The sequence below is a fragment of the Amphichorda felina genome (genome assembly GCF_050947745.1).
Source record: "Amphichorda felina strain 45539 chromosome Unknown scaffold_2, whole genome shotgun sequence".
In the NCBI taxonomy this organism is placed as follows: Eukaryota; Fungi; Ascomycota; class Sordariomycetes; order Hypocreales; family Bionectriaceae; genus Amphichorda; species Amphichorda felina.
Window position 1 is genome coordinate 973343 of NW_028145048.1, and position 21079 is coordinate 994421.

Below are 21079 nucleotides of genomic sequence, written 5' to 3' on the forward strand. Positions count from 1 at the left end.
TCAGGGTGTTGGGCGGTGGATGACAAAGCACACGGGCACAAGTGGTGGCGGATTGGTGGGCCACCAGCGACGGGCCACCAGCGACAACAGCCCGCTCTAGAGCCTCTACAGGTGGTTCCACCCGACAGTTTGTCAGACCCAAGTCAGCGATGAGATGGGATTTCAAATTCTCATGTCTTGTTGGGGCCATTGGCCAGTAGTAGTACTAAGGCGCCGGTGCAGGAGATGCTACGAAGTATGTGATAGTACTCGTATCAGCTGACATTGTCAATGGTAGTCTCACCGACATGGAACCCTGGAAACGCGTAGAAACTTGACTGGTGCAGCACAGCGATGTTCGGCCCTGAGCTGAGCCTGAGCCGGGAGGCCGAGGACCGTGGTCACCTCATGGAGTCATGGTGCGGGAACTGCGGGACTTGTCGCTGGGCCCCGTTCCTCCTTCGGCACGGGGCAACCTTGGGACCTTGTCACTTGTGATCGTGCCTCAGCCTGCCATGCTTCTGAATACGCATCCCCGGGCCTGCTAGCCCGCGCCTGGGGCTGCTAGTGTCGTACATTACTCAATGCCTCTCGCGATGACCCGTCCCTGCTGACCTTCCCTTCTCCCATCTCGCCTGCTCTCGCTCCTCATCTCCAACTGGCTATCTGTTGTGTCTGCTGTGTTGGAACTTTATTCGCTATTCGCCTCCACGTTTCTCAGGGACCCTCGATTACCCCTCCATCCACCACCACCACAGCGGGGTGACCGTCGCTCTAGAAAAGTCGTCGCCGCCGAAGCCATCTGACTCCTCAACACTCCCTCGCATCTCCCGCCGAACGAGCGCCTCCTCCAGTCATCATGCCCTCCACCACGATAGACCACAGTCAATTCGACTCCATCCCCTCGTGCATTGAGGCATTCCGTACGCCATCCCTCCCCCGTATCCCTCCCCACACCCCATCGCTAACCTCGGCCCTCTGGCCACCACCCCAACAGGCAATGGCGAGTTCCTCGTCGTCCTCGACGACCCGTCCCGCGAGAACGAGGCCGACCTCATCATGGCCGCGCAGGACATGACGACCCAGAAGATGGGCTTCATGGTCCGCCATTCGTCGGGCCTTATCTGCGCCCCCATCTCCACCGCGCGCACCCAGACCCTCGCCCTGCCCCAGATGGTCGCCAACTCGGAGGACCCGCGCAGCACCGCCTACACCGTCTCCGTCGATGCCGCCGACCCCTCCGTCACCACGGGCATCAGCGCCCACGACCGCGCCCTCGCCTGCCGCGTCCTCGCCGACCCGGCCTCCACGTCGGCCAGCCTGCGCCGCCCGGGCCACGTCTTCCCGCTGCTGTCCCGCCCCGGCGGCGTCCGCGTCCGCCGCGGCCACACCGAGGCCGCCACCGAGTTCTGTCGCCTTGCCGGTAAGTTCGAGGCGGGCGTCATCTGCGAGCTTGTTAGCGACGGCGAGCCCGTCCCCGGCCAGGCCCTGCACACTGACCCGGGCATGCTGCGCGGTGAGGACTGCGTCGCCTTTGGCCGCAAGTGGGGGATCAAGGTCTGCACCATCGCCGACCTGGTCGACTACGTCGAGAAGACTGAGGGCAAGCTGCAAAAGAACGGGACTAGCGAGTAAGAGGGAATAACCAGAAAAAAAAAAGAAAGTACAAGAAGGGGAAGAAGAGGGGATCACGCGCGGAGTAGTAACTAGATGTTGTGCGTGCGGAGAGAAGCGTATGTCGGCGTTTTGTATATGCATATGGTACATATTAACCCACGCATCTCCTTGGTTGTTTCTTGGGACATAGAATCGTTTTTTATACCGGGAGAATCACTTGAATGGATTTTATTCCGCCTCCCTGTCTACCCTTGCACATTTGGTGAGATGGAGGGGAGTCTTGATAGCGCTTGCAAACCCACATCCTCTTACTCCTTGACATCATAGGTTTTGCAGTCATTGATCGTGAAGGGAAAAGAATTGACGCAGTTTAAACCACTCGCTTGAGTATGTATTGAAGATGAGACACCGACTCCCCTGGACAATGCATATTGAGAAACCAGTCCAGAGTTCTCCGCTGTGAATATACAACCCCCAATTTACACACGCCCGGCACCCGGTCGCTCTTCCCGGATCTCTGTATCATCCAGGGTACCAATATATACAGCTGTCTCCATCAATACCCGTCTTTTCCTCATACCGCCCTACTCGGCGACTCTAAAGCTGGGGGGGATTTATTCCTTGCTGTCCGAGCCGGACGGGTTTCCCAGGTCGTCCCGGCTATCTGATTCGTGATGTCTTGGCCTCGGCCATATCGGGGGTATGTCGAAGTCTAGAGGGCTTCTCCAGTCGGCATTCACGATCGAGCTGGGGTTTATCAACTGCCTCAGTATCCTTTGAACATACTGGTGGTGGTTCCACCGGCGTGAAACCGCTAACCAATGATGACCATGATATTCGTAGCGATTATCTTCATTCTTTGCCCATTTCTTCATCAAAAGAGGCTTAGCTGTCCGTCGGCGCGGCGGCAATGGATGTTCGAGAGTGATTTCCCCCGTCCTTGCGCGAAGTAATTCGGCCTCTGTCCACGGTGTCTCGCTGAACTGGCGTACTTGGCTAGGCGAGGTTCCTGGCGCCTATGCCATAAAATCCTCCTCGATATTTCCCGTGGGCTGATTCAGGTTGAGACCTGCTGTCCTCTTCACGAGCTCGTCGGCCTCATGGGCACCATTGGGATCGAGAACAGGACCAGCGCTATTGGACCGCACCTGAACCTTGACGTCGCCCAAGATGCCGTCGACCTTGATCGTCGATACCGTTGTTCCTCCCGGAGGGGGTTTCAGGTTTGGTTGCGGCGCCATGCTGACCAATTCACGGAAGAAGGCATTGGCCGTCTCGCACCCGTCCAGCAGCCATTTAAGGCAAATGGTTACACGTTCCTTGGCGAAGGGATTGTGGTCGTCGTAAGCGCACGAATTCAACAACGGGACAATGCCATTCCATTGGACGATTTGCATCTGGACCTTGGGATTCCCTGGGCTGCTCTGGCCCGCCGGCGGCTGGAGGAGGGTGGCCAGTATGGCGAAGATCTGCCCCTTGATTCCGGCCCACGGGAACTTGTGTGCCGGTTCCTGTAGAGGTGGTGGAGGGGGGGAAGGGGAGCGACCGTCAATTGTCGAGTAAGGCCGTTCGACCATGTTATCGTCGGCGGCCGAAGAAGACTTCTTGGGCAGTTCGACAAGTGGTTTCTTCGGCACCGCTGCTTCGAGGCCGTTGAGGATTACCAGCAAGTCATGGACGGCCTCCCATTTGATGAGCTCTTCTCGCGTGTCAAGCATCTCGGCAACCGTGGTGAGAAAGTCTAGGTACTGGCCCAGACCGTCCAGGGCTCTATCCATGTCCCAGCTGTCAACGGGGAACTCGGATGGGTCGACCTGGCCTTCCCGGATTTGCGTCTGAAGATGCATCAGAGCTGCGCACTCGGGAACGATGCGTGTCCGAAAAAAGCTGAAAAGGAAGTGCACCACTTTGATGTCCTTGGACTCGGGGTCCTTGGGCGCCTGTGCGACGGGGCTGTTCACACGGGCGCGGAACATGTGGTTGACGAGGCGCAGGAGAACGGTCTGGCCCGGCGAGATGATATCCTTAGGTATCCGCAGGACATTCCAGGCATATGGTATCAGAGCACTATGATGAAGTGCCTCAACAATCTGCGTGGTGACCTGGAAGATGAGAGACTGCTCATCCTTCTCCCACACAGCGATGAAGACCAGCAACTCCCTCAGCAAGCTCTTACCGCAGTCCAAGGCTAAAAACATGCGGCACCGCGTCTTTTGCAGATTTTCTCCTGCACGGGTCAGCCCGGACCCAGCATTGTCCAAGATGCAAGACTTCACAATCATATGTAAAGCTTCAATTTGTTTAGGATCCAAGATGTTAGGTATTTCTGTGAGCAGGCCGGTCAACGGGCCGTCCCCATAGGACTCGTCGTCATCGGCTTCGTCGTCGTCCATCATATCCTCGACGTACTCATGCGCATAATCGTGATCGTGGTCATGGTGGTGGTGATGATGATGATGGTGATGACAATGATGGTGATGATGTGGGCAGTCTGGGTCGTGGTCCTCATCATGTTCGTGGTCGTGCTCATGGTCATGGTCATGGTCATGTTCGTGCTCATGTTCGTGCTCTTGATCGGGTTCGTGGTCGTGATCGCACTCGTAATCATGATCGTGATCGTGCTCATCATCCTCATGGTCATGGTGGCAGTGGCAGTCGGAGCAATGATCTTGGTCAGAGTACTCCTGCTCGGCTGCAACAGAGCCAAGAGAGTGCTCTCCCCGGTATGAATGAGAATACCGATGAACAAGGTTCTGCTTGCAGTGTTCAAGGCGTGCCTGAGCCATCTCAATCGTCGGCATCGGCACAACGTACTGATCATAGTTGGGATCACGAGCTTTGAGCCACCATGTATCGACCTCTCGGGAGACCCGACCGTAGGCTCGGTCCTGCTCGAACTTGTCGGGCTCATCTGGATTCCACACTGGGCTGAATTTTTCGTCCTTCTTTCCTCCGTCTTCAATCTCGCCTGGCGTCATGCCGTTAGGTAACCAGTTCCACGCCAGCGGTCGTATAGGAGCCAGCTTTCCGGGGGGTTTATCGGCATGGTTATCTGCGTAGTCTTTGAGCAACTTCCTCGCCGTGTCGCACATTCTCGAGTTTCGATCTAGCCAGTGTTGAACTTGTTGTTTTGCAACATCCGGCCTAAACCCTGAGCCGTCGCCCAAGCCATCGTCAGATCCAGCATAGCCGCCATCGTCGTCGAAAAGCACGTCGAACCAAAATGACATTTTGTTCCGGTCATGCTTGGCCGTCCAGTTATGTGCTTGTTGGAGGGATGTAACCAGCAATTTTTTGTCTATACTTGGTTAGAGGGGGGGGCGCAGTTACCAAGACAACCAACTAGCTACTCACAATGTTCGGTAATCTCGGAGAGTTTCTGTCTTTGCGCATCGTCTAGGATTTCGCCGTCATAGCCCTTGCTTGTGACGTTGACGCAAAGGATGATGGTCTGATAGACCATTTGGTCAAAGTGAACAGCAGCGCATATATCCTGGGGAACCTCGGGCTCGGCATTAACCAGGAGGTTACGTGCAATGTGCATGAGTTTAATAAGCATTGTGAGATCATCCTTGATGGAGGCATGATTCATCACTATGAACCGGGTGCTCTCCTGGGGACTGACGCCCTTCTCTGGGTCATTGAGGCTCGACAGAGGCCCCACAGAGCGAGTGGTGAGGCTGGGAATAGCAGCGGCAAATATCCTTGTGAGCCAGATCCAGATGGCAACATTGCGCGAAAGCGCTTCCCTGAGTATCACGGTCAGCGCTACAAGTTTGCCATGGGTGATCCAGGCGATGCGAACCGAGATTTCCTGCACGTGTGCGTCTTTTCCAGCGTCTTGGCTATTAATGAGTTGACTCTGGCTGTAGTCAAGGGCCCCATAGGAGGAGACTGTGTGTAATGGCCTTCGAGGCAGATGAGGGCGGCGGAGAAGCATCTCTCCTCGATGGTCTCGCCCGAGTCGGTGGACTGAGACGTGGAGGGCATGTTGGCGTACTCCGGGAGCCGTGACACGGCGTTATCGGTGTCCATATTGACGACTTCTCTATTGCAAGCCAGGAGGCAAGGGGCCTGATGTGAGGAACCGGCGAGGGAGAGTCGGCGAAGGTAGTCTTGAGTCAAGGCGTTGCGTCGTAAAAAATTGGCCGTCCCCGCGTAGAAATATGTAAGTTGGCGGGGCTGTTGTTTGTAAGCTGCTCGATGAGTGACGTCGCCAGCGATATCTGGAATTTCTAGGTGTAAACAATCCCTTGTAGCGGCCCCGTTGAAGGTGGAGGATAGAATGGTGTTGAAGAAGCAGGATACTGTTGTGAGCCTGCGGGTATAGTGAATGGGGAAGGTGGTTCTCAAGTTCAAAACCGTTCAGTTCGCCGTGGTTCCTTCCCTGGCCGTTGGATGCCCGGTGGTGGCTGTTGGGCTTATCGATAAGCCCCGCCTGATTTTTTTCTGTTGCGAATCCACGCCACCGATAAACCTCATGGTGCAGGATGCCGCTTGGGCATCAACGGGACGGGAGCGAAGTGCCTAGTAGCACAAGCACCTAACGGCACGGAGAGCCTTGTAAAACGTGACTAGTGAGAGGCTCCATATACCAAGCCTTTCAACCAAACGTATTCGCAAAGGCTATGAGATACTATGTAGTAATTACAAGGCATGATTATCACCCAGTACTATTATGTGTAGGAGGGGCTTGGGTCTCACTCTGGTACGGAGTACTTCGCGTGCGAATGAATCTGACACAAGATAGTACTGAGTAGAGCAGCACGACGGTATCAATACTGTAAGCACTAATACCAATGGCTATATCCGTACACTTGCACGGCCAACGTGCTTCGGGGGCAGTATTATGGCATTTACTAGGCACCAATTATGTGGCCCCCGTCTGGTCCGCGCCATTTCTCTTGCAATTCCTGATTGTTGCCGCCTTGGTGGTGGTCGTGGTGGGGTTACTCTCGAGCCCAAGCAACTCCGACTCAGTCACCCCGTCTCACGCCTCTCACGCCTTCATTTTGATCTCGTCTCACCAAGATCACAGACTTGCTTCATACGATTGCCCTGTCGAAGACGGCCGCAACGCTCTTTTCACCTCATCCCACCTCATCTCATAGCAACGCCGCTTGCCGACCGTCACCATGGGCGACCTCCCCACCACCTTTGACAGTATGTGCCCAACTCACCCACGGAGCAGCCTGGGGCAAAGAGTCTGCTTCTCGTGAGATCTTCTCCTGACCCCGAGTTCCCCTCAACCTCACAGAGCCCGTCCACATTGCCGTCATCGGCGGCACCGGGCTGGGCCAGCTCGAAGGCTACGAGCCCATCGCCGTCCTCAACCCCATCACCCCCTGGGGCCCTCCCGCCTCGCCCATCCACATCCTCTCCCACAACGGCGTCAACATTGCCTTCCTCGCCCGCCATGGCCTGCACCACCAGTACGCGCCCCATGAGGTCCCCAACCGCGCCAGCATCGCCGCCCTGCGCCATATCGGCGTCCGCTGCGTCATCGCCTTCACTGCCGTCGGCTCCCTCCAGGAGGAGATCAAGCCCATGGACTTTGTCGTCCCCGATCAGGTCATCGACCGCACCAAGGGCATCCGCCCCTTCACCTTCTTCGAGGGCGGCGTTGTCAACCACGTCGGCTTCGCGGACCCCTTTGACGACAACCTGGCCAAGGTCATCAAGACGTGCGCCGAGCACCTCGACGGCGACGGTGTCGTGCTCCACGAAAAAGGGACCGTCATCTGCATGGGTAAGTCTTTACCCTCTTTCTCCCTGTCTTCTCGCATTGTGTGACCGAATGGAATCCCAACTCACCATCTTTCTGACAGAGGGCCCTCTGTTCTCGACCCGCGCCGAGTCGCACATGTACCGCTCCTGGGGCGGCTCCGTCATCAACATGTCGACCCTCCCCGAGGCTAAGCTCGCGCGCGAGGCTGAGCTCGCTTACCAGCCCATCTGCATGGCCACCGACTACGACTGCTGGCACTCGTACGAGGACGTCAACGTCGAGATGGTGGGCAAGTTCATGAAGGCCAACAGCCAGAACGCCAAGCGCCTCGTCGGCGCCGTGCTCGACCAGCTCTCCCAGCTCGACAACAGCGATCTGGTCATGGCCAAGCACCTCGAGGGCTACTCGCAGGGCGGCCTCAAGTTCATGACCAAGGCCGAAGGAAGAGACCCGGAGGCCATGAAGAGGGTTGAGTATCTCTTCCCTGACGCCTGGAAGTCGTGAGTGCCCTAGAAGACCAGGTTCTGGATATGTCTTTGCCTAAACCCAGAGGCTGTTGGCTGGACCTGCCGGGCCACTGACCGTCTGTGCCTTTGTGTGCGGGATGCTCTCTCCATAGCGACTCCTTGTCACATTCCACGCGCGTGATATTTTGCTCACGTTGGACAAGATAGACTAGCTCTCATAGACGGAGAATGGTAAGGCGGGATTTGTCCTTTGCACGCGCCTGTCCAAGCCTCTTGGCTACCCCGCGCGGTGATAACAGTCTAGAACCGCCTTCTTGCAAGAAGAAGGAAACAGCCAGAGCCGACGCACGACGGCAAACACGGCCCATGACCACTCAATCGCTTCCTAGAATGAATCAGATTCTCCAGATCCTGAGTGGACAATGCGGATAGGCACGCACACTCACACACACACACACACACGCGCGCGCGCACGCGCGCCCGCTCCCTCCCGCTCCCCTTCTTGACGACTAGCAAATGATGATGTGCAATGTCTTCCCCTCTTCTGCTGCCTGCCGCATCACAGATTGTGTTGTGTGGACACGACAGGACGTGGGGATGTCAGGCTCTGTTCCGTTAATACGCGGGCACCCAGCTGATGGGCTCCGTTGGCATACGGTATGTCTCTGCCTACGACGTCCGTCGTCGGCGACCTTCGCTGTCCTCGCATCCTCGCAAGGGGGACATGCTTCGTGGCCATGGGCCATGGGCCCTGGTGATGCGATTGGCTGGATCTGGTGAGTTATCTACCTCCTTTTGAGCTCGGATCCAGAACGCAATTACATCCAAAAGGGGCCACACGCAACTTCTGTCTTTACATCCGTAAAGCAATCCCAAAGGGGTATCGAATGCCTGCCCCTGGAGGTTACACAGCGTGGCATGATCCTGTCCTTCGGGACCCATCAACGTGCACACCTTCGTCTGGCCCCCATGCAAAAGGACCTCTACGATATCCATACGTTGGTTGCTACAATGTATTCACCATGCAATGCTTCGTATGAAGTACGTATCTTGGGGGTTGCCAGCTGACCGCTTGATTCTGCGGAATTTCCTGGGTGAGGCGTCATGCACATGGGAGATGATGGGGGTGATGCCAGGTGCCAACCTCTTGGGCAGTCGGCAGTTGTGTCTGGCCCGTCATTATGGGAGGAGGTGCTTCTGGAAAGGTGCAGCGAGATCTCCTCGGACGTACCACGATGGTCGGCATCTTCCAAAACGATGACGGGCGATGCAAAGGAGATCACCGGCCTACTGCAGGAGCCTCTTGCAGCGCGCCCGCGGCACCACGCCACTGTTGTCACCACGATCATCTACATGATACCTATCAGTTAAGATCTCGGCCGTCGGCTATGGTTACTGATCAACAAAGCAACCATGTATCGATGGTGTCCCGGTTGGCACTGTTGCTTGACACTATTAGCGTGAAACGCCACGGAGCCTTCCCATGGGAAAACCAAAAACCAAGAGCAAAGGGACAAAACGTGAGAACATGAAGGAGCTTCGCCCAACAACTGATTTCCTCTTCTGTATCCGTACCCCGTATTGGTACCAGATAAACATCAGAAACCCCCCCCTCGCGGGAGGATCATGGCTGTCCCCCCACTCGTCCTTCGCGCCCCCTGGGGACTTCGACATGGTAGGATGTGGGAAGGCCCTGGTAAGATGCACAGCTGCGCTGTACATGGCGCTGCTTCTGGTGATGACGGTGGTGTTGGTGGTGTTGGTGGTGTTGGTTGTTGGGTGGTGCGTCGACACTAGCGATGCACATAGACGAAAGGGGACGGGTTGGACGGGGGGATGGATTCGGGGGCCTCGTGTCGAAGCGGTGACTTGCGCAGACATGGACCCTGCATTGACAACCAGTTGTCTTCAACGGTTCAGCTGCCGACTTTGGTGCAGCTGGTGCGCGGGCAGCGCAGCATCGCAGCGCCGCAGGTCGTACGCAGATGGTGGGTCGCCGCCGCTGGTGCTCATGTGAGTCGTTTCTGGATGGCAACTTTGTCTGCCCAGGAATAATACCTCCTACTATGTATGTAACTGGTAAGGTACTCGTCGGAGGCAACAAGGTGGCGGCGTCCCTGGTCCACGACTCCAGGACCATGACCATACCCACGAGTCATAACCCATGAATGAGACGATGAGATCCTGTTGGACGTTGGACGAATGCAAGTTGATCTGTCACTTTTCCCTTTCCCCAATCTCCGTCCTGGGCTCCTGAACCAGGTCGGTGGGCTAGGCCAAGACGGATGATAGCCTGGTCCTGGCAAGATATTGTCGAGATATTGGTAGAGATATTGGATAATATTGTATCAAGCTAGGGAGAGCTGGTGTCGAATCATCGAGCAGATGGCAATGGAAGCCCGCCGGCGGCTGAGACACTTATCGACATTGCACAGGGCTCGAAGGGGCTCTTGAAAACAATCAGATACATACTCGTACTTTGTACGAAGCACGCACATGAAGTATTATTGCACTGTGCTCCGTAGCGCCACGGCCGTCGAGCCTCATATCGCAGAGCGCCTCCTTACGTCAAGCCGCGTGCAGGACACCCCCACCACCTCAACTGCGAATCGGCGAATCTGGCGCACAAGGCCGGCTGCTGCAACTCAGCACCTCATCGTCCGAGCAATGCAGAAGCGTGTCTTGAGTGTGTGTGTGCACACATACTTGTACTATTATGTGCGATGGTACGAGTGGGCGACATCCGTGTCTCGTGTGTGCGAGCGTGTGCGACCGCCTAGGGAGCTATGCGACTGTGCGTGCGTGCGTGCGGCTGTCGTCGTGGATGGGGGCAACATGCAATGATGCAACTGTGTTCCAATGGAAGGCACTCCCAGGGGGCCAAGAGTGCATGGCGACGCGCTGTTGGTCCATCGACGACACGCCTCACGTACGTCGATTGAAGAGCACTGCAGCAGGCGCCACCACCAATCCACCAATTCAGAATGCGAGCATGAGAGAATCCAGAAGGAACTGCCCGTTGCGTAATGTGAAGTGGCAGCTGGCAAGTCGGAAGAGTATTAACAGTACTCCGTATGTACATAGTAATTAGGTGGCAGGTGCATTCGAGGCCGACGGGCCCCCGGTTGATTGTTACTCAGCCTCGTCCCAGTCCAATGCGGCCGAACGGCCAAATCAGATCAACATTGCCCACAGCTGAGACGCCAGATAGAATATCATGGTCCGTTACCAACACCTGAATCCACGACATTGTCGCCGCCGACCGCTGGCGCCGAGTCCATTCCCCACTTTCCAAGAAGTAGGACTCAGGGGGACATGGGGCCCAAGCCTCGGATCTCCTGTCTTCGTACCTTGTACGGAGTATCCGCAACCAGTCCTCTGTATGAACACCAACAGCGAAGAAGTCATCAGGCCAACAAGTCACCAAGCCAACAAGCACCCAAAGGACCTCGGACCCCCGAAGGTTGCCGGCCGGTTGTCAACGGCCACGTGTCTCAGGCGAGTCGCACTGTACGAGTACTGCAAGAACTACTCGGATGTAGTAATACTACTCCGTACTCTATACTCCGTACATAGTGCTAATGTAGTCTGTATGTAGGGGCAATTGCTGCGCAATCCACTCCTCCACCCGGCCCTGCTCCCCGGGTTCGTTCCGGAGCATCCTCCCGACGCCGGCATAGTCGACTCCGTGACGGCGCGTCGACGCCAACGACTAGCCAACGGGTCGTGCATGCTGCATATAAGCTATCCCGCTATGCCACTAGCTCCGCACTCGCAGAGTTGACACTAGTCGAGAGACTCCGCCGTCTGTTTGCCCGTAAACTCTGTCGATCAGCATGGAGTTCGTTTCAAGCTGCTGTCAGACTTCTGACGGGGAACGGAGGCCAGGCCCGGCCCGTGTGCGAGAGTGGGACCCCTGCCTTGTTGGTCTCATTGGTGGGGGACTAAGCTCGCTTTGTTAAGGTCTAACGCTGCAAGTCCCAAGACGACAGAAAGTTCGAGAACCCTGCGCATCTTGACACCAAGATACTAGTATTATGTACAAGTACTCGGAGCGTCATGGAATGGTAACCCCGGCCTCCGTTCCGATTGTTACCTACCTGATCGAGTTGAGCGGGCAGGTCCCTATTCCTGCATCCAGCCATGGCAAGCCAAGTTGATGCCGACATGCCAAGAAGCTATCGGCCATTGTAAGGGCCAGGAGAGAGCATCGAGCCGGCCGCTGGCCGCAGAAGACGGCTCGGAACAAGAGCCGAACCCCAACCGCCGCCATCGACGTCGTGGGCACCATGGTGCCAAAGCATATTATATTACTTATATGCTATGTAGTAGTCGCCTGCTGCTTAACCTGCATCACGGGACGATGCAATGGGGGAAACATTTCCCCATTGCAGTAGATTATTATGTGCGCCCCTCAGATCGTAGTTGTCTCGCCCAGGAGATGTCAGAGAAATTGAGGAATCTCTGGCGTGGCGGTGTAGCGGTTGGCCAGCTCAACTTCCTCCTTCGAACCCTGCAGACTCATGGCAAGGCTGCAAGAGAGACAGCTGTGACGAGGGTGGTAACGACATCGAACGAAACGGAGACGAACGAATGGCGACCCTCCACGAAAGTGTAAGAAAAACTTTCTCTCGGCTCCTTGACATGGCGTGTGCACATGGGTCCAGGATCTAAGCGCAGCGTCCAGGGGTAGTCGAGGATTTTATAGTCCGCCGTCATTCGTGACTACATACTTACTACATGTACTCGTAGTCTATCCGGCCGCCTACGTACGTAGTACTACCTACGTACTACATAGTATGCAATACTACATACTAGGCGCCACATTGTAAGTGCCGAGACCTGGCCTCAGGGTCGTTAAGACAGATCTGTCTGATCCACGAGGCGCAACCTGGAGGAATCCCTCTCCAACACTGCCATCATCGCAGTGATACACACACATTCCTCCGCTGCATGGTGCATGCTGACATGACAAGAGCCCTTCGCCAGTTAGCAACCTTGAATTCCCCGATTGTCATGAGGCGCTACGCCTGCCTGGCACGTGCATATGTATGTCTCGAGGACGCATGCCGCACGCACGCCCAGCCGCAGCATGTCTCAGACTATTAGTAGACTCCCAGTTAGCCCAACGAGCTCGACAGCCCTGCCCAAGCCCAAGGAAACATACTCGTACTGGCCCGTTGCTGTCTACGCTTCAAGGCTCCCGGGGGGGAGGCGATTTTGAATAAGCACCCATTGCCATGTAATAATGACTGACCACAGTATATAATAGCAGAGGTCCAGACCTCGCTCTTCGCAATGGTTCAAGCTGATATTGGTTTGCCCCCAACCACCGTCCTCAGCCCAACAGCGCTCGCGTCGAGTTCTGTGTGTACGTATTCCGGCTAATATCGCACGAGGCCTTTGGAGATTTTTTTCGAGATTTTTTTTTCATCCATGACCGTCGCCGAGCCCTGGAAATCTCCGCTGCGGGCTTGCCAACAAACGTGGTACTGTCTGGTGTATGTATGTACGTTGGCCTCACTGGGGCATGCCCATGCTCTCTCCCCTCAGGGGTGTGGGTGTACTTGGGTGCTTGCAAGGCTCGCAGAATACTGTGCAGTATCTCGACGCATGGATGCGCAGGACAGGGCAGCAGCATTCAGCAGCAAGGTAATATGGGGACCCGTATGGGCAGCATTGGCAGGTCGTCGACTCCAATTATATCGAGGGGGGACAGGGCCCCATCTCGATCACCCACACAGGCGCGCATACCAGCGGCGACCACACGCCCGGCGAAGCGCATTCACTCCGCGTTGCCCTGCATCCCTGCAGAGATGCCCTGTTCGTCCGCTCGTGCGCCTCTTTTGAGCCTCTCGTGCATCGGCAGTCCGCAAAACTGACGCGTCCGTTCCACGCAACCCAGGGTTTGCGCCCAGACTCGCTTGCCTTGGGTGCCTGTGTGCTTGGGTGCTTGGTTCCAGGGAGACGAGACTGTGCTCGCCTCAAAACGGCATGATAAGTATTGTCCATGCGTGTCCGCGCCTGGGTTCCCCGAGGAGCGTCCCCCATCCCACAAGGGTAACGAGCCGCATCGCATATCCCTGAAGGCCTGGAAGCTCTGGACTAAAACGGATGTCAGTATTCCGTACCCGTGGTTCGCAAACACTTATCTGGGGGAGCCAGATCCGGATGTGGTCAGGGCTCCGGACCTCCGCCCTCCAGGCGCCAGCCCACATCCTGTCAAAATTCAACCTGTGGGCAACCTGTTACCTGTGGGCAGCCTGCGGTTCTGTGGAAATTCCTACATACATGACCGCTTGGACACTACTGCACGAGGACGCATGCAGGTGGGAATAGGAGTTTTCGTAGTTCGCACAGGCCACAAGACGCACCACTGATGAGAGACCACTCTGAAGGGATGCTTCGACTGGCCACTGCCACACCGAATCGAATCTCCCTGTGCCCATAGCTGTGCTCATAGCTGTGCCCATAGCTGTGCCCGTACCTGCACCCTGCCCGAATTTTCTCCTGACGAGCAGCCATCTGAGCACACACCTGCGAGCACGAGAGCTAATACCTACTCGTACTAATACTACGAGCAGGAGGATGTACATAGTACCAGTAGGTACTACTATGGTGCACCCCCTCTCCCTCCTGTCAAAGCCTGGTCACTGTATCCTCGTTGAACCTGCACTACCCACCCTTAATCTCAAATTCTCAATGGTCCCTTTTGGGAACAACCAATCCACCTTTGCAGTACCGTATCCAGCACGTCCGAAGTTCGGCTCAATTTTTTTTTGTTGTGATGTTGGTTGGTGGGCGCCTGTTCTTGGCCGGTACGAATACGTACGTGTGGCCATTCCACAGCTCCGGAGATGTTCTGTCCTCTGCGGCCGCCTGCGCACGTATCTCCAACTGCCCTTTGGTCTTTAGGTCTTGCCTCAACCCCACACTGTGCCAACCACAAGCCTAGGGCAGACGCTGGGCGCAGCAGCGAAGCGGCGTAGCCTGTTGCCTCGCATGGGGCTCGAGACGTTGTATTATCTCGACTTTTTTTTTTCGTACTTACAGAGGAGTGCTGTGGAATAGGCTTGCGGATCGGCCAGGGGCCGGTTACGGACCTGGGGTTTGCGCCGACCAGTCAACCATTTTACAACCCAATTCCTATCCCAGAAACATATTCACAGGGATCAAAGCCGTTGTCCTGTCGTGTACGCCTCTTGCGGAGATAGGTTTGGGTCCTACTACTACTACGTACATCGCAGACTAGTATTAGTAGTAGGATATCCTCTGCTATCTGATGGATCGTCGTCTGCTCGGCGGGGGAGGGGTCGCACCGCGCTGTGAAGATCGTACTCGCCGTGGCTATATCAATTGTCTGGTGTTGGATCAGCCAATCAAGCTTTCTGCGAGCCCTTCCCCAACGCCTGTCATTTGGGATGGACCTCAAGCATGACTTGCATGTGTTAGCTCTCCTCCAATAGCGGCCGAGGCAAGACAAGCCCCCCTGCACCACCCTTGCCTGTCCGCTCAAGACCGCCGCAGGTGCCATTCCTCGCACAGTATTGGCCGACCCCTCCAACCAACCCCCTTCTCTTGCAACTAATATGTAAGTTGTGAGGTTTCGAGGCCGTCCTCCCTGTGGCCTCGATAAGCACGTGGAGTTTGGCGGGATGATCCTGGAAACCCGCACTACCGGGGGAATGGGCGTTTCGGTCAGTATTGCGTCGTCCATGGAAGCTGGACTCAGGCCCAGCGTAGATTCGTCAAGCTGGGAAGCGTGTATGTACAGAGTACTGTACCTAGGAATCGACCAAGTAAATGGGAGAGTGATGCCTTTTCTGGTCGAGTAGAGGGGGAAAAATCCCCAATGGTGACGTTGCCAATAGGGCCACAGTTGGAGGCAATGACACCCTCCATGCTGCCGCTCTAATGTGGAGGAACACCCTTCCGGGGGATCAAACCCCGGTTATGGTCAGTTCGCCTCAATAGGCTACGAGGGTGACTTGCTGGGGTAGCCTGAGGTGAGGTACTCAAACAATTCCATGTCATCTCCGACCTGTTCTCTTCATCAACAATTGTCCCACAACAAAGCCTTCCAGGTCTCCAGCAGGAGGGGAATTAGTTCGTTGCTAATTTGATAACAGCGGTGCGTCCATCTCTATGGTGAATCGGCTGGCAATGCGAGACATAGACCTGGTGACGTGGTGAATCACTTGGATCCCCCGTCGTTTGCTGCTGTTCTTCGGCCACACAGTTCTCCTTGTTTTCTCATTCACCGCTCCAAGTTTTCTCGTCTCGTCAATGGCCATCTAATTTGAAGATCTCTGGCTGCGGGTATAAAATTTTGGCCAGCCGTGGCCGACCGTCAACTTTCCCCCCTCTGACAACACCACACAACCAAGACTCGTTCACCACTACCCAGTGCCGCCATCAGCCAACCGCACAACCGTGCCATTGCATTGGACTCGTTCTTTCGCTCCACCTCGTTTGCTACCTTGGGGCTTCTTCTTCTTGGCTTGTTTTATCGCTGGCTTGGGGTGTCCTGTTTATACCTTGTTGACTCGATTCTACCGCCATGGGGCACTTCCAGTTGCCTGGCCACGGCCGTGTGGAGGACATCGGAGGAAGTAATATGAAGGGAGATGTCAAACAGAGACTCGAAAGAATTTTCGAGCCTGCGTACAACCCACAAGCGAAGCCGACCCTCCCAGACGAGCTGCTGTACGACGACGTCGGCCTCCCAATCTGGAATGAGATCATCTTTACTCCGGAATTCTACCAGACTCATGACGAGATCGCCATATTCGATGCCAATGGGGGTAGTATCATTGATCAAGTCGAAGCCGGGGTTACCATGATTGATCTAGGAGCTGGGTGAGTAGCCTGAAGTATCACAGAGTGGAGCAGACTGACATGCAAGCCGCAGAGATACCCGAAAGGTTGAGCATCTCTTAGCCGCCTTTGAGAGGACAGGTACCGAGGCTACATACCTCGCGCTCGACATATCCAAAGCCTCTTTGGAGCATAATGTCAAATATCTTGAGAACAAGCATTCTGACGGGAGGTCCGTCGTTAAATGTGCTGGCTTGTGGGGCACGTTCGAGGACGGGCTGAAATGGGTCCAGCAGATCAAGGGTCCCCGTCTCTTCTTGTCACTTGGCTCAGTCCTTTGCAATGACCCGTGGTCAGAAGCCTTGGATAAGGTCAGGCAATGGGCCAACATTCTTCGTCCGAGTGACATGCTTCTTGTCGGAATGGACGCGCATCTTGTTTCCCAAGACGATGACAAGATCTGGGCGGCCTACCATTCGCGCGATGACCTTTACAAGAAGTTCTTCCTGAATGGATTCGACCACGCCAATCGCCTGGTGGGTGAGACTTGGTTCCGGGAGGAAGACTGGGACATATTGGCGGAGCTCGAAAATCCCACTCGGCACCGGTTCTTTTTCCGTGCCAACCATGACTTTCAGTTGGGAGAAAATGGCCGGTTCGTCGAGAAAGGAGAGGAAATGGACTGGTTTGACTCCCACAAGTATAGCCAGGATGACGTGGAAACCATGTTCGAGAAGTCAAATCTGATTGCCACCAAGATTTGGCAAGCCCCGGGTTCCGAGTTTCGTGAGTTCCCGAAGGCCGCCTTCCCCCCTTCCCTAGCTTATACTGACATCTTTGTAGGCCAGTACCTAGTGAAGCTTAGAAATGACGGAGATCAACCAGGCGATGCCGATAGTGCTGTATCAGGAGTTAATTAAAATGGGAAGTTAACCTGCAAGCTCGGGTGACCTTGGCTTAGGATAAAAAAGCGAGCAGCAACTGCTGGGTTTGAGAAAACTTGGTTGGAGGCCGGCGCTGGAAACGGGTAGATCTTGTCATGATTCCACTTCCCTATGTCAAACATAGCGTTTCTTTTTCTTCTCTCTCAACTCGCTCTATGAGGTGTTCCCACCATGGGTCCCTCAGGGCGATGGATTCGGGCGGTTTCTGATTGTCAAGCGGGATATCATCGTCTATCCAAGACCAGATACGGTGTAGGGTTTCGAATAGCGGCGGAACGCTCTGCAGTGGGGTGTGAGTGGAACGGTAGCGAGAACAAATATGAGATATAAAATGGGGACTAACACTGCGAACTGGGGTTTGCACTACTTGCTCGAACCATCGCCGTGATACTTGTTTGTGAAGAGGGTCGGTTGACACCATACCCAGCAGAAAGACGGGGAACAATGGCGCTTGGGCAGTAAAATAATGGCCAGAGGTGGGCATGATGCGTATACAGCTTGCCAAATCCGCCAAATTGACTAGCACTTCGGGATGATTGCGCGGCAACCTGGAATGAGACATCAGTCACATAGACCCCAAGATAAAGCTGGGTAAATGAGCTGCCTACCTTAGTGCACGGCATTGTAGATATACCAGGGCCGCAAATCTCCAAGCTTCAGCTGTAACGGCTGTCATGGCTCCCCGATGGTCAATCACATAGTCTCCAACTTGTTGGCGAACCCATTCAATTGTCGGAGGGTTGATCTTGGCCTGAGCCCATGAAGTTGACTCGCTGCTCCATTGTCGCATTTCCTGCAGTAGTGTAAGAAGGAATTGAGCAGTCATAGGAGTGATTGGGCTTCCGCCGTCCTGTTGCAGTCGGGCTGCGCAATAGGTTATTTGACCTAGTACGTGAAGCAACTTCCTCGAAAACCCGCAACCTCCATGGATCGTGTACATTTCCTCCTCTGTCCCATATAGAAGCCAACCAAACCGAGAAGCTTCTTTTTCTGGATCGAAGTGTTTGGGCGAGGGCAGAGCCATCATCGGCTGAGCAAGGATCACGCCACGTCCCACAATAATAGACTGTGAGACTCGTAGGGAAGTAAGTTGGACATTACTGCTATACCAGAACCGAGAGCCAGGGTCGGTCAATTGGAGAGCATATTCGCTCTGCAAGTAACCTTCAAGCCACCGAGGGAGTTTTGGCTTTCTTCGACGACGCTCGGTAAGAACGACCTGCAAAGCCACATCAGATCTAATCCAACTTCAGCATGGAAAAGGGGATCGATACTTACATCCTGCATTGACAGAATAATGGCGATAGTAATAAGTTCGCTACCCTGATCTGTCTGAAGGCTCTTTGGGTCATTTAGCAGCATCGTCAGCCTCCTCTCAGCTATGCTAAACAGCTCGTTGATGCGTTTGCTAATGATTTGTTGTGGCACGTAGTCGTATATATAGACACCAGCGAGACATTGCATAGCTGCCCGTACGCCCTCATTTTCGTGCATCTGAGCAAAGTCTTTCAACCAAAGATTAGTGTCTCGAAGTATGCTCCTACCCGGACACCAATTCTTTATATCTGTTTCCGGTCAGCTCCAAGTTCCATCGTAGGCTTAATGTAAACCATGATACCACCGGCACTCCCGGCAAAATGTTGGAGGATAACAGCTATGCAACTTACAGAATTCCCAAAATTTTCGGTCAGTGTTTGTCTCCATTTTCCCTTGGAATCCAAATTGTGGTGGCAGCAAGTGAGGCTTAGCTGATTGTGTGAGTGCGCCACCAACATCTTGAGGTAGCAGGTCTGGTGAAGTTGCTGAGGAAACAGTCGGAGACCAGTCAAATTTCACTGGGGAGTAATCGCGGAAGTCAAGGGTATCCGTTGTCGAGAAGTCAGAAGTCACCGGAGAACTGACAGAAATTCCAGAAACCAGAGCTCCTGTCGTAGAGCCGGTGACGACGTTGATATTGGTAGGAAAGTTTCCCCACAAGCTAGTATCGATGGGATCGGAGACATGCTGGGGACTACCTTCGCGCTGAAAAGCCCTGTTTGCCCAACGAATCTTGACATATCCGTTGACGAATCCATCATTAGGTCGCCTGAACTCAAGTTTTGCGAACTTGCCAAACTGGCCAAGACAGTCATGGAAAGGGCTGACGATTTGAAGATTCGTCGCTGACTTGGGGCTGCTGAGATTCCTGACATTTTCGGATGTGGTCTGAGCGGCACCAGAATGCGTGGATCCCGCTATTGCGGCTGAAACCACTGGAATAGAGTCGGCCTCCCCGGGCCGGTGGGAATTATGAGTTGGATAGACGGTCGTCGGCGAGAGACTGTGTCCTGCGACAGGTGACGCTGGTTTATTGATAGTCAGCTCACGAGCTCGAAATTGGATCATTGCACAGCATTTAGAACAGGAAGTATGATTTTAAGCAAGCGGGTAACCGAACCAGCGGCGCCTTGCTGGTGGATAGGGATAAGGCACAACAAAACAGCACAGAAGGTTGGGTAAAGGAAAAGAGAACGTCAGATGCGGGGGCCGATGCCGACCTATTCCATTGTTCCCACTCTTTGTCTAATTTCTTTTCCCTGGTTGCCGGGCGGTTGAGACAGAGCCAGAGCATAGGTGGGGTTGACGGGACGGGAATGTGATGTGGCAAAGCTTAACGCGACGATGTGATAAAGGGGTATTAAGGTAATGCAAGGCAATAGACGTTAGAAGCACTAACCTATAGTAACAGAGGACATGGACACCGTCCAGCCACCTTGTGACTCGCTCGACTGGAAATCATGGAAGAGGCGAGAGGGCGGAAGTTGAAAAGAAGTTGGCTGCCAGGTTGGCTGATAGCCCAATAATGGAGGCGCCTCGGAGAGATCACCCGGTGATGTCGGAGGTATCCATGCGTCGAACACCGAGTCGGGGGGCATGACCAACGGAGCGGTGGAGGTCGGGGAGGCAGAAGTCGGAGTGGGTTGTTGCCGCCGATGTAGGCGCGAGGGTTTCAGGCGCTTCGCAGGACGGTCCGAGTCCGATGAATAGCCCATATCTCAGAGATGACTACCACAGGTCCAGGCAACTACCAATGCTCGTCGCCTCTTTGGATACAGTAGCTTTGCTCTTTTTGCGGTCTGACGAACAGACAGCGCAGCGCAGAGCAGCTAGTGGGGTGCCTCTGATCCCAGAGCCACCCGCAGACGCAGAGCAGGGAACGGTACCAGGTATCTACCAGCTGTCCACAGTTGCGGTATGGTCCCAACAAACGCCCGGCTGAACTGTGCTGTGTTGGCAGATTGGCGGAATTGCATCTGACGGTAAGACGACGCGATAGTACCGGTAGGCCACCGACCCCGGCACAGTTGAGACAGGATGCTGCCTGCAGACTGCTGAGCCCAAACCCACCAGATACCAGATAATAGTGCTTCAATGACTAGGTACCTAGCACGCCTAGGACCTGAGGTGAACTGCGAGTTGCAGGGGACGGCCACAGCAGCGTGGCTGGACGCCCTAACAGAGCGAAGATGGTCGATGGGAGCTGCTGG

General features: G+C 54.9%; 4 protein-coding genes across 4 annotated transcripts; 3 read left to right on the top strand and 1 right to left on the bottom strand.

Moving 5' to 3' along the window:
- Nucleotides 1–838: 838 nt before the first annotated feature.
- RIB3 (3,4-dihydroxy-2-butanone-4-phosphate synthase RIB3) lies at nucleotides 839–1614 on the top strand (the record flags this gene model as incomplete). Its single annotated transcript, XM_083191344.1, has 2 exons — nucleotides 839–902; nucleotides 977–1614. The coding sequence occupies 2 exons, from the start codon at nucleotides 839–841 to the stop codon at nucleotides 1612–1614; spliced, it is 702 nt and encodes a 233-aa protein (XP_083052558.1).
- A 998-nt stretch (nucleotides 1615–2612) lies between these two features.
- Nucleotides 2613–5631, bottom strand: ACO1O0_001866 (uncharacterized protein; the record flags this gene model as incomplete). Its single annotated transcript, XM_083191345.1, has 3 exons — nucleotides 2613–4861; nucleotides 4951–5345; nucleotides 5402–5631. 3 exons carry the CDS (start codon nucleotides 5629–5631, stop codon nucleotides 2613–2615), a joined length of 2874 nt encoding a protein of 957 aa, XP_083052559.1.
- A 1100-nt stretch (nucleotides 5632–6731) lies between these two features.
- On the top strand, nucleotides 6732–7828 carry MEU1 (S-methyl-5-thioadenosine phosphorylase; the record flags this gene model as incomplete). Its single annotated transcript, XM_083191346.1, has 3 exons — nucleotides 6732–6759; nucleotides 6854–7345; nucleotides 7425–7828. The coding sequence occupies 3 exons, from the start codon at nucleotides 6732–6734 to the stop codon at nucleotides 7826–7828; spliced, it is 924 nt and encodes a 307-aa protein (XP_083052560.1).
- An 8523-nt stretch (nucleotides 7829–16351) lies between these two features.
- On the top strand, nucleotides 16352–17528 carry ACO1O0_001868 (histidine-specific methyltransferase; the record flags this gene model as incomplete). The annotated part of the gene is made up of 3 exons (XM_083191347.1): nucleotides 16352–16650; nucleotides 16703–17394; nucleotides 17452–17528. The coding sequence occupies 3 exons, from the start codon at nucleotides 16352–16354 to the stop codon at nucleotides 17526–17528; spliced, it is 1068 nt and encodes a 355-aa protein (XP_083052561.1).
- Nucleotides 17529–21079: the final 3551 nt, after the last annotated feature.